The sequence below is a fragment of the Scomber japonicus genome, chromosome 9 (assembly GCF_027409825.1).
Source record: "Scomber japonicus isolate fScoJap1 chromosome 9, fScoJap1.pri, whole genome shotgun sequence".
Lineage (NCBI taxonomy): Eukaryota > Metazoa > Chordata > Actinopteri > Scombriformes > Scombridae > Scomber > Scomber japonicus.
In genome coordinates, this window is record NC_070586.1 from 18,005,327 (window position 1) to 18,018,434 (window position 13,108).

Sequence of the window (13,108 nt, forward strand, 5' to 3'; positions counted from 1 at the left end):
AAACACAAGGTCATTTTCATGTATTATAATTCTGGATCATGGAAATTACTACTTCAGTAATTCCTGATGGACAGGTGGACTCATGTCGCATGTTTTACAGGAGGCAGACATGTGACAGGATGGTCAGTAAGGGTGGATATGTCATTTCACAAAATACATAATTAGACATAATTCCTAAACCAGTTTTCTGCATTGGTTTTGTCAAGAAAAAAATAACTTTAATCTCCCTCAACTTTATTATTTGTACACAGTTTAATTCAATAATACAGATATCCTTATTATATTATATGATTTATGATTTTTTGCTTATTTGCATGTAAAATTAGTGTGAAAGGCATTAGGCACTAGCTGACCTGGCTGTTCTGGCTCGACTCTTCTTGGCTGCAGCGTCTGTGGTTTGATACTGGCCTTCATTGCATGTCAAACCCCTCACTTGACTCGTGTTTCCTGTCTCTCACTGCACATTTAACTGTCAAATTATAGCAAAAATGCCAAGGCAGTAATCTTAAAACAGAAAGAAAGTCATGAAACAATTTTAAGAAACATATTTTTTATTTGAATGAAACCACATTGAAAAGTTGAATTGAAAACGTCTCTGAGAAAAAACAGAAATTGCCATTATTATTGGCACGGTGGTTACGTGACCATCAAGTATAGAAATACCCTGAGAGTTGTCGGTTGTTTATTTTCCAGTGTCGTTACAGGCAGGAGTGAAGTAATCTGTTATGTGTAAAAACATGACAAACCTAAAAGTATTTCCAGTCTAAACTCTTTAGAACCGAATCATGGCTTCAGACTAAACAGACATGAACTCATACGCAGACGTGTGCAGCTCACACACATTCATACATACACAGAAACTAACTTAAACAGAGAAGTACAGGTTTTTAAACATGAATAAAGGTGTCTTTATCCATGACATGTTTCCCATTGCCTATCATTCATATTTAAACAAGTGAAACAGTGTAGCATTTGTTTAATGTCTGATCAGAGCAGTCATTTAGTCAACATTGTATTTTCCCAGGAACAGCTTGTATTATTAGTGCTTCACATACACCAGCAATTTCTTTACTTCAATGAGCAGAACTGCTGTGCTGTAAACCTAGCCAGTTGGCCTGGGCTGTAGAATAAGGGCGCAGCCTTCTGGTGTTCACACTGCTGAGCGTCCCTTCTCCTACCGAGGAAGAGGAGGTGAGTGCCGGACCTTCGTATGCTCCATGTGTCAAACTCCTGTTATCTCCTTCTGTAGTTAGCAACCTGGAAGACAAAGACAAGAGTAGATTGGAGCATTACAGAACATTTGTTAAGATGCCTCCAATTTTCTGGCTGAACTGTTCTCTACCTGATTTGAAGACAAACAATGAACACTGTGTATTCTATACCCACAAATTACTACTACTACAACTAAGAATTATTTTCGCTATAAATCATTTCTTTAATTTATTCTATCTATAAATTGTTGGGGGAAAAAACAATGAACCAAAAAATGACATCTTCAAATAGCTAGTTTTGCACATCCAACAATTCAAAACCTTAAAAGATTAAAGTTGTAGTCAGTAAATCCTCACGTATGACAAGTGTGAAGGAGAGAAAATGAAGTTAAAAAAAAAAAGAATTGTATCAAAATAACAACTAAGTGATTAGTCTATTAAGCAGATCAAGATATATCTGTGATAAGCCAATATTTGCTGATAAAATTGGCACAGCAGATTTATCAGCAAGTCTCAACAAAGACATCTCAGATCCAAAAACCCTTAAAAATGAATATGCACGATGGAGCAGCAGCTGTTCTTTGCGATCTGTTGAAGGGAAGTTGGGACCAGTGCCTCAGCAGAGTTGGTGTTTGGTGGTTGGTGGTGAATGGACTGGACTCCTGTTCCTGCTGAACTGAGCCAGTGGTTCTGTAGGACTGATTATCAGCTCAGTAGGCACAGGAAACCAAGCCCAAATCTCTGTCTTTCTCATGAAGTGCTGGCTTACTTTGAACCTTATTCCTTTCTATTTTTTGCAGTGTCTGCAGTGAAGCAAAAAGTAATGCTAACTCAGGCTGCATGTCATTTAAACAGCAAAGATTGTTGGATTGCACTTGATGCTGAGAGATGCAGTTGACGGAGTAGAAACCTCATCGCTGCAGTGTCAGCAACACCACTGCTGGATGGTAGAAGCTATCCAAAATGACAATGACGATACATATTTGACATTAAAGGACTATTTTAAAAAGAAGTCCAATCATAAAAATCGAGTTGTAAATCGATCAAAATTACATTCCACTGTGAAGATCTGCATGCACATTGCTTCACTTAAAATGTAAAAGTTGCAAACATATACTTTGAAATAGTATCCATCCCCCGCAAGAGCTCCACAAAATATACAACATTAAAGAGATAATCAGTCAAGTTTAGTTGCATGAAGAAAATAGGCTGTGGGTGGCGTGGGCCGAATAAGTTTATTTTCGGTGTCTTTATACAATGTTGCTTTGTCCTTTGATGTGCAGAGCGCCATTTCCCTCCCATTAGGGTGTAATAAATCACCTTTTAGATATGGGCTCTGATGGCAATTCCTCTCTTTTACAGGCCTTTGATGGTCATTACTCTTTTAACAGGCCCTAAATATAGGTCTAAAAATGGCAGGCTCCACATGGCCCTCATTTCTAATTCACACATCTGTCCTCGTTTAGTCGCCATTTTGTCGTCGTGAATATATAGAGCGCTATAATACCTCCTCACGGCTCAGATTCTGACTGCCAAAAAAAGACTGACCAGTTTTAAAATGCGTTTTCAACCATCTGTCACGGTTTTGATTAGGGAGAAATCGCTCCAGAACAGTATAGCTTTGCATTCCAATTAGCTGGTAAAAGTGGACTCTGAAATGCCTCCAGTATAATATGTAGCTAAAGTTATGCAGTGACTTACTGTGGGTCAGTGTTTTATACTTTCATACATCAGTAATATGTTGCATATATTTCAGCTGCAGTTACTGACAGATTGGGTGTTGCTGATGAGTGTCATTAGCAGGACTGTTTTTGAAAATACTTTCTGTTTGGTAGGAAGATGCAAATGAATGAGAGAAAGAGAATGAGATGTATTGATTATTGTGTTTTCAGACAGTGCACAGAAAATAGAACATTTCACGATATACCTGCTGATACTGCTAACAAACTTAGTCTTGCAAGCAGATACCTTCAGTTTGCACTGTGATTTGTGTTCAAGCTTATCTTGACTAATTTGGGAAACTTCTCTTGGCACACTCTGTCATGCTTGAAACAAAGCATGTGCTGTAACCCAACTGAGAATTCCTGTTTTTCTTGTTATCAGTGGGTGTTTTACAGGATCACAGCCTTTTGTGTCTCCTATCTTGAGGCGAAACAATGGAAGCTAAAACCATGCAGTAAATCCACTGTAGAAACACTAAATTGTCCCAATAAAATGAAACTGACATCCCTAAATGATGGAAAGCTCCAAAATGGTTGCAAGATTTCCATCTTTGACGCCTGAGTCTTGTTTTCCTTCACAGTGTGGAAATGCGCTCTGTGAGAATCCATCTGCTTTATGGATGTCTGTATCTTGGCTTCCTGAGGCTGAGATTAGATCACAAATCAATACATATCAGCCAGGGATGCACAGATGGCACTTTTCACTGCCAAAGTGATTTGAAGTTTTAAACCTGAAGCAATTTAAGTACTTAAAGGATAATTTTATGCACTGATTTGCTGCAGGCCCTGTCAAGCTTTTTTACCCTTCTGTATCTCAACTCAGCTGTTAGGTTAAAGGAATAGTTCAACACTTTTGGGAATGTGTGTATTTGCTTTCCATGAGAAGAGCGATACCAGCAAGGCACTTAGCCAAGAAATATTCTGGACCCTAATCCTCTATAAAACCACACTTCATTGTCATTAAACATATCAAACAAAGAAGATATAATGTATTTATTAGTAAAGCATAAATTATTCACATTTGAGAAGATATAATCAGAGAATTTGGAGATTATTTCTCAAAAAATGTCTCGGAACGATTAATTGATTATAAAAATAGTTGGTAATTAATCTTCTGTCAGTCGACAAATAGTTGCAGCTCTAGTACAAATTATAGAATCGCTGAGTGTCTGCCGTAAGAAAGACAGAATAATGGAGATGTAAGAGAATGATGATGGTGGCTACTGCTCCTGATGAAATATCTGTCAGCAGCATTAGCAGTGTTTGGGTCTCCCCAGGCCTCATTAGCAGTGGAAGTACAGACTCTCTCTTGATGTACTTGGCTCTCACCTTCGCTAGAACTACAGAGCGTGCAAACCAGCATCATCTGCGGGATTAGCTTTTATACTAAGTTATTGAAAGGAGACAGAGGCGGAGGGGTGGAAGTAGAGAGCAAGGAAAAAGAAGATGAAAGAAGGAGGGGAGGAACAACAGACAAAGCAGGAGAGCGTAGCGTAGCTCTCATTAGTAATGTTGCACGGCATTTTGAATTTGTGAGGAGGCTTGTGTGTTCAATTCTTATGAGCGAGAAGGTCTCAGTGGAAAGTTTTACAGACAAGCAAGCGAGACTGAATTGTGGGGAGAGGAGAGGAGAGGAGTTTAGACTGAGGTTGGACCAAAGGGAAAAAAGGATAAGGAGGAGATGAGAGAGGATGCAGGATAATTACGTAAAGAGGCAAAAAAACAACAGAGGATAAAATGACTGTGTTTATGAATAAACACACATTAGATAATTGATTTGAGAAAATAAGGCTCAACACACGTGCTACTGGAAAAAAAGTTATACTTCTATTCTGTCTTTCACACACATTGGTTGTTTTTCCTTTGTTTGCTTGTCTGGGTCATGCTCTCCTCAGGTGCAGAACTTAGCCACTGTGAACAAAGAGGAAATCAATCACTGTTCACCAATCAGCTAAGCTCTGTGCCTGGCTGGAGAGAGGATACAAAACCTGTCTGGCTGACTGACGTGAGTACACACACAAACACACACACACACACACACACACACACAAACACACAAACACACAAACACACAAACACACACACCCATGTCAAGACCCTCTAGTTCCCCCCCTCATCATCCTTTTTCTGCTTCGCACTTCCAAATCATCAACTCCTCAAACAAAATCACACACACACATACTCCAAGATAATCATGTCTTCGTTTTTATGGAGAGTCTAGTGTATGTGTGTGTGTGTGTGTACAGGAGAGGTTCTGGTTGCCATGGCAGCCGGCTGGGTCAGGGCTGTGTGGTAATCCCTGGCAATGTGATTTTATCATAAGTCACAAATCAGCACGCCAGGAACCCTCACAGCCCAGACATAAAAGAACAAGATCTTCTGTCTTTCTCTATCTGCCAACATCCTCAAGTCCAGCTCCAGTCCATCACTAACCTGCAACACCCAGATATGAAAGATCTCTAACTTTCTCTGTTCTTCTCTTTTTCTCTTTACGCCTGCCATCGCAGTGCAGTCATGAGAGACCAGACCTGTAGATCCTCTCTCCCTCTCCCACACTATTTCCTTGGTTACCCCTCTCCTCCTCTCCTATTCGCCACGCTCGGCTAACCCGGCGATATGCCCCTCATTAAGCGGATCAAGAGGGATTCCAGAGGCATGTACCGGGGGAAGAAAAGAATGAGGGAGTAAGCAGGGAGGGGAAAAAGAAAAAAGGAAAGGACAGGGAGAGACCACCCTTCTCCTTTAAAGGGTTGTGCTTTTTAGGTTTAAAAACACAGAGCTGGGAGTGCGCCTTGACAGACATGTTTTCAGTTAAAACCCTCTCAGCCTGCCCCAGCCTAATCCCACTGTACTGGGGTGTGTTTGTGTGTATGTGTGTGTGTGTGTGAGTGTGAGAGAGGGTGTAAAAGGTACAGGGAGGACTGTTCTACTTAAGAAAGGATGATTAGGGAACACAAACTGAGCAGTAAAACATAAATCTCCCAACAGTGCAATATGAAAAAGCAGTGAGGGGGTCAGTTCATCCATCACTTTAATTGGAGAGAAATCTGGACTTGAGCTGAGTTGAACAGCATGATCCATTGATGTCTACAAAGGCTTGTTTGGGAAGCAGTAGTAAAAGTTGGGATATTAATCTCTAAATGCTCCAATTTCTTCTATTCTTCTTTCGTGCATCTTTGCCATTGCTCCATTTCATTCCTCCATTCATTCCTGTACTTGGGTGGAGGCTCCACAGGGAGGTGTAGTGAGGGAGTGAAGGATGATGACGAGATCTGCGGGCACAGACAGATAGGCGCTACGTACGTATGTGTGTGTGAGCGTGCGCTGTATATGTGTGTGCGAGCGTGCATGCGCGTGTCGGAGATTTATCAGGAGTGAACCAGATGCCGAGCACTTGTCTAGAAAGCCTTTCACATCCTGTGCAAATGTATAAACCTGTCTCTTTCAGTGTGTGTGTGTGTATGTGTGTGTGTGTGTGTGGCGCACGTTTGTGTCTGAAGATAAAAGCCAGTCTTGTAGTGGATGGTCATGGCCTGAAAAAGGATTTAGTGCTGTAAGTCACTCAGGTTTATGTGGATAAGTATTTAGCAGCGGCTCTTGATGCAGCCAGTGTTTGACCAAGGTCACAGACGCCTTGTTTGACCTTATACTGGCTGAATTGGGGGCATGCTTGATAATAACAAAGCTGGTTGATTTTAGAGGCTGGTTCTGAATGAAAAGGTGGGACAGAAAGAGATCCAAGTAGGTCTTCATTTTAATAAAAGGTCTAGTAATATGTGCTTTTTACCAAAATCGTTTTTTAAAAAAGATTATTTTACTCTGGATTTTGCATTTATTAGATAGTAACAGTGTTAAAATAGACAGGAAACATGAGGAGAGAGAGAGAGAGGGGTACAACATGTAACAAAGTACCATGGCTGGAGTTGACCTGGTGATATTCTGGTTAAAGTTAAAGTTAAATGTCCTGTTATGCTTTCTAAAATGCATGTGAAGTACTGTAAGTACATTTATTTTCCCAACCAGCTTCATTCATGAACAAACACATTCCAGCAAAATTTGGGTTAGTTTAGGTTATTTATTTTAACATTTAAATATTTCCTTGCTTTTCTCTCTAGTTTGAAGTGGTTGGGGTGCTGCTGGAGAAAGCTAACATCACAAATGTCCATGTACTGATCAGAATTGAACAATATCAGTTATGTTATTCCCTGCAGTTTCAGGAGCATGTCATGCAATTGCAGTGCCCCAAATTCAAATTCTGGCTTTAAATCTTTGTTGCGTGTCATCCTGTTTTCTCTCTCCCCACCTTTCTTTTCCAGTCCGTCTTTATCATCTATTGAAACTATCAAATAAAGGCAAAATGCAACCCAAAAATCCTCTTAAACATCCATGGTTCACAATTATATTGTTCAAAAGCTCTGAAGAATGATTTGGTTACTGTAGTTGAATTATCAAACAAGGATCAGTTTAATTGCCTTCTGCCATCAGAGGTTAATTCCAGTAAAAGCAGGTCTGTTATGAAAAGCTCACCAGCTTCAAAGAGTCCTTCTGTCTTCACTCCAGTCCTCCCTTCCGCTCTTTCTCTTCCTCCCTTTTCTGTCAGTCTGTCTAAACCATACATTTCTCTCTTCCCTTCATTTATTGTGGGACCAATAAACCCCTCACTGTTCTGAGTATTCAGAAAGCCCAGTGGGTAACAGTTGTGGTTGCACATACACACACACATACACACTCACACACACAGAGGAGGAATTTCAGGGTCAACAGTAGAAAAATTACCCCACATTGAGTGGAGACGGTTCTGAGCCCCTCAGAAAACGCTCGCTGACCCATTCTCCCTCTTTCTCTCTTCCCTCTCATTTGTTTGAGGAACGCATTCCCAAATTCCTTCTCTGACAAACACATCCTGACGGCGCTGCTGTGAAGCTACGGAAAAGGCCCCATTCTGAGTCTACAAACATGTACACACACACGCAGTGGGATCAGGAAGGAATGTGCCGTATAGGAAGCCAAATGACTCAAGAGTGGACTGTCCGCTGGGGCAGATGGAATCAGGATCAATCAAACACAAAGCTTTCTTTTACAGATGCCATCTCAGACTAAAATGTTAGATAAGAAATCGGAATATTGTCTGTAAAATGTAGAAAAAACTGAAGAAGAATAACAATACATAGCCTGACATCTCGGTGTCACATGACAGAATATTTGAGCAGCTACAGCCCATCTGATCTGTGTTGTGCTATTATGTTACTGGATCCGTTCCCCACGGGTGGTTCAAGTAGAACTCACAGCCTATTATCAGCCATTTTGTTGCAAACTGAACTGTGAATACAAAGCAAGTGAAAACCCTGAGCAGACTGCCAGATCTTCTGTTTTTATAATCGTACACAAACATTACTGGCTCAGCTTGATTGGAGACATGTCAATATAATTCCTCTCCATATTCAGAGCCAATGAGAGCCAATATCATTTTGATGAAACCAGAGCTCCGCTAAGATGATGTTGATTTTGGGATAACAAGTACAATAATGAATGTGCAAAAGAACAAGATGAAAAATGTATTGTGCTTTGGCTCCATTTTGCAACTGTGTTTTTAAAGACTGCTACCCTGGACACACAACTAAATGTCACACTCTTGTAGCTAAAAGGAAATCGGTAAAATGAGAATAAGACTTCACCTCCAATGTCATAGGACCATTTCCTCCACCACTTTGCGTGCAGCTTGGTCCATTTCTTCACTGACCAATGAGAGGCAGGAACGGGCCAGAGCCTGCTGCTTAGGATCCTCCTGAACCATCAGTTCCCCGTACAGATACACACCCATGGCCTGGAACACACACAGACACAAAATCACCTCCATTTTAATTTTACTTTTAATTATATAGCCTTCTCTTTTAAACTGAATCAGTATTTTAATTCATGTCATGCAGGATAACCATTCAAAAATTGTGTGTATGTACTTGGTCATGAACCAGGAAGTGTTTCACATCTTCATAAGCCTGAGTGTATCCATGTTTGACCACCAGCTCACACCAGCGATGTCGGACCTGTAAGAGGGAAAAAAAAGACAACTATTAATGCATTTTTAAAAAATAAATATATATTTATTTTAAATGTGACCCAAGAAACCAAAGAAAAAGGGAAACATAAAAGGTATTACAAAAAAACAACATGCTATTTCTCATTAAAACCAGTTATAAATCAAAATAACTGCACTTGACCATTTCATTGCTGAAATGGCCACGATGTAACACTTGAAATCTTGTAATATTACTACTGTATAGTTTCATCAAGAGTGTTTCCCTCAAATTTAAACTGACGAAAATGACCACATAAGTTCTTCAGTCAAACTTTTACCGAACTTTACACAGCTTTGGGGCAGAAAATATAAAATGAAGACATAATTCAATTTCAGCAAAATGCAGTTGATGAAATGATGTGTAATCTTTTCGTAGGTCTTAAATCGCTTGGAAGAAATTTCACTTCCATGCGTTTCGCCAGTCCGCTCAACATATTAATATGAAAGAGTAACAAAAGACAAAGTTGAGAGACAAAGCTGAAAGCTGCTCCGCTGACAATGAATAGATTCATCCAAGATCGGAGGATTATAGCAGATGTGAACTTTGTTTTAGGAAGGAAATCGTCTCAATCTAAAGTTCAAGTTCAATTTCATTCTCTGACAACGTGTATGTGTGTATTTTCAATGTGTCTGTGTGTATATAGGTGCGTGTTTTACTGTATGTGTGTTGTGTGTTGTGTGTGTGTGTGTGTCTGTGTGAAAGCTAATGCCTGGCCTTTCTCCCAGAGGATCAATAGGAGCTCTGTTGCCGCGGTTACAGGAGAGATCAGAGACTGGCTCTGTCCCTGCCTCAGCCATCATCCTTCATCATCTGCTATGAGCATGTGTGTGTGTGTGTGTGTATGTGTGTCTGTGTGCATGTACACGTGTATACTGATACGCTCTTTTGGAAGAGACAGACAGAGGATGATAAAAGAGACAGGAGAGTGATAAAAAAAACCTGATGAGAAATCTTTTAAAGCACTGTCTCTACATTAAGGTCTGATAGTTTCCCTTGGCTGTTTTTTTGTGGGGGTTTCAATCTCTTCCATAACTATCTTCACACACTCAGGATAATAAACTAGTCCTTTGGAGAGTACAGTGACCAAGTGTGCAATTTTTGGCCATTGAATCAATTTCAACAGCTCAAGCTCTGGATATTTCTAAAGCACTGTGTTGGAAGGTAGCATTCTGGAAATCATAAAAAGGTGCCAAATGGAGTGCTGTTTGAATGTGTGCATGCTCTTAAAGGACCAGTGTGTAAGATTTAGTGGCAACTTGCAGAACAGTGGAACATAATATTTGCATGTATGTTTGAATTCATTTATAATCACCTTAAAATAACAATTGCTGTGTTTTTGTAACCTTAGAATGAGCTGCTTTTTGCTTGTTTCGTGGCCTCCTTAGATCCTCTTACACACTTGGAAGGAGAGGGTGAGGGGATGGACATTCAGTTGGTTGCAATCTGCAACCTCACCAAGAGATGCCACTAAATCTTAAGTACTGGTCCTTTAATAGGAGTTTTTGATCTGCTAAGTTTGTGCCTGAAATGTTGTGCTACTTTCCACCTGTTTATGCGGCATGCAACCCTACATTGACAACATCCACATTTAAATCCACCCATTACTTCCACATCCTGCTAAATAGCGTGAGTTTAATTGGTCTCAGAAGGGCTAGTTCCTCTTTTTTCGTATATTCTCTGCCTCTGCTTACTCTGCAAAAAGTAGACACAACAAAAAGCAAATGATGTAAGTTTAGAGTAATGTGTCCTTCTACCTTCTGCCCACATGGAAACCAGGGTAGGCACGTCTGTATTCATGAATGTGGGAGTGTGTACAGTATGTATACCCTCTGGTGCCAGCCCTGCCCTTCTGGCCTGTGTAGCCCCAGCAGCTGTTCCTCGTGCAGGGTTGCATTCCTGGGGAGAGCCCTGGGGCAGAGCAGCTGCTTGGTGCACCTCTCCTTACCCCCTTTTTTACTTGGTTTCCTCTCACTGGGCCCCTCTCTCTGACAGCACATGCAATTACACAGTGACATTCCTTCATTTATTACTGCACCCCCACCCACCCCTCTCTCACCCTCCACCACCACTGATCCCGACACAAACACAGAAACTCTACGACTGATACTAACGTACTGCATGTGTGCATGACACACAGTCTCATACACAGAACACATGCATGGAGTGAAGATGTAAATGCAGCATTACAGCAGTTTGACGTGTCCACATTTAATAGCGTTGGCACTCAAATGAAACTTCATACACAGTTCCCTGATTTTAATGCCAAAATGTGAGAATGTACTATAAACTGCATGAAGTCATAAATGAAAAAAGAAGGAACATTAAGTGTTGAAAATAAAAAGATAATTCTCTTTTTCATTCCGTATGTCTTTCATCTAGTGCTGTAAATATCATTTATTGCCATTATTGATTCGTTTGGTGATTATTTTCTCAATTCACTAATTAGAAATTTAAAAAAACAATGAAAAATGGCAAAATTCCCTGAAGCCCAAGATAACATTTTCATTGCTTGTTTTCAAATTTGTTCAAATATAACACATCCTAACAAATGAGAAGCAGTTGAAAATGTTTATAAAATGTTTATTAAAATGATATATAGTCATTTTTTGTTTTCCTATCTTGGGATCTTTTCAGCCTTGACTAGGATTCCCTCGACTGTGATTCTTCCCAATTCCCAAAGACCTTTTGAGAGGTTCTTGTTCATTTGAGAAGCTGTTTTTGTTTCCAGTCAAATGTGGGCATGCAAATATGATTAAAGGCTATACAAATAAACTTCAGTTGGCTTTTTGTTTGTTCTTTCTTAGATGCTTCTTGATTCATTCTTAATAATAACTTGTTCTCTTGTCTCCTCTCCTCCACATGTTGTGGCTGTTGGAACCAGACAGTTCTTGATGTGGTCCCGTGAAGTCTCCAGTCACTGGAGGAGTAGACCTAGTCTGAGCAGCAGTAGACAATGTGTCCTATGTGTCTGACCCTAAGATAGCCTTCCACTCACACGCATGCACATCAGCTCTCGCAAAATCAGAAGTGCACGTGCACAGCTACATGCACACACATGCACGTGCACACATAGTCACACAGCATCACACATCACATGAGGCTCATATGAAAGGAAGTGGGCCAAAGTCACGCACTCTCTCTCATACATGCAAACACATGCTCTGGCTCACAGATGCACTCACACGCGTATTCACAGTCACTCACACTGTTCACAAAGTAGTCCCACTGCACGCACACCGGCGGTCAGCCACATATTTCTTTTCACTATAGTGTACAACATCACATACACAGAAACTTAAGCTGGCACGCCACTCTGTCTATACCCCACCTTTAACCCAGAGGCAGCTCCTTCATCACTTTCACTGAGCATTTCACTATACACTTCCCTCCTCTGCTTGGAGTTACACAAAAACTAACAGGTGGTAAAACAACATGTAACTATGCTACTATACAACAAATACAAAAGATTATCATCGGATTAAGTTGGAAAAATACCTTATAAAACAGCAAACAGGAAAATCTGTTCCTGTTATCTGAAAACATCCTCAGAACTGCTGATTTACTGTTATCCGATGTTTTGAATGTGCAATTTTTCCTTTGGTTGCACAGTGCACATTGGGTTTCGTCATTCAACAATGTGTTGTGAGTAGACATATGACTAACTGCCTTTCAGAAGCCATATCAATCATTCCTGATAATCCAATAGTCATACACTTTGAAAAGCTCAGATTTTCCATCAGTGAGGGGCTATGGAGGCCATACTGCACTCATTCCTGTATTTATCCTCGAATTTCATAGAGATCCATCATCAGTCTTGTGAAGAGGATGCAGTACCAGATGAAGAAAAGCTGAATGAGAAGATGAATGTAACCAGAGGAGAAGAGAGACCAATAAAAAGACTGAAAGGAAAGAGCAACAGACAGAGAGGAGAATTAATGGCCACTTTTATAAGGAGAGACAGGTGATTGACCTCTTCTGAATGAGTTTACTAACATTAGGACTGGGCCATTGCATTGAGAAGAGTGCATTCAGGTGTGTGTATGCTTGTGTAAAAGAGAGTGTGCACGTTTGTAGTAAGTGTGTGTTTTTCCATGCATGA

General features: G+C 40.4%; 1 protein-coding gene across 2 annotated transcripts in view; it reads right to left on the reverse strand.

Moving 5' to 3' along the window:
• Window positions 1-540: 540 nt before the first annotated feature.
• The window catches only part of aopep (aminopeptidase O (putative)), a 79,307-nt gene continuing 66,739 nt past the window's right edge, over window positions 541-13,108 (reverse strand). For both annotated transcript variants that reach the window (XM_053326106.1, XM_053326105.1), the window contains 3 exons: window positions 8,890-8,976; window positions 8,608-8,756; window positions 541-1,257 (listed from right to left, as the gene is read on the reverse strand). In XM_053326106.1, the coding sequence (XP_053182081.1) occupies window positions 8,616-8,756; window positions 8,890-8,976 (228 nt within the window). In that variant the 3' untranslated portion in view covers window positions 541-1,257; window positions 8,608-8,615. The remainder of the gene's footprint in view (window positions 1,258-8,607; window positions 8,757-8,889; window positions 8,977-13,108) is intronic.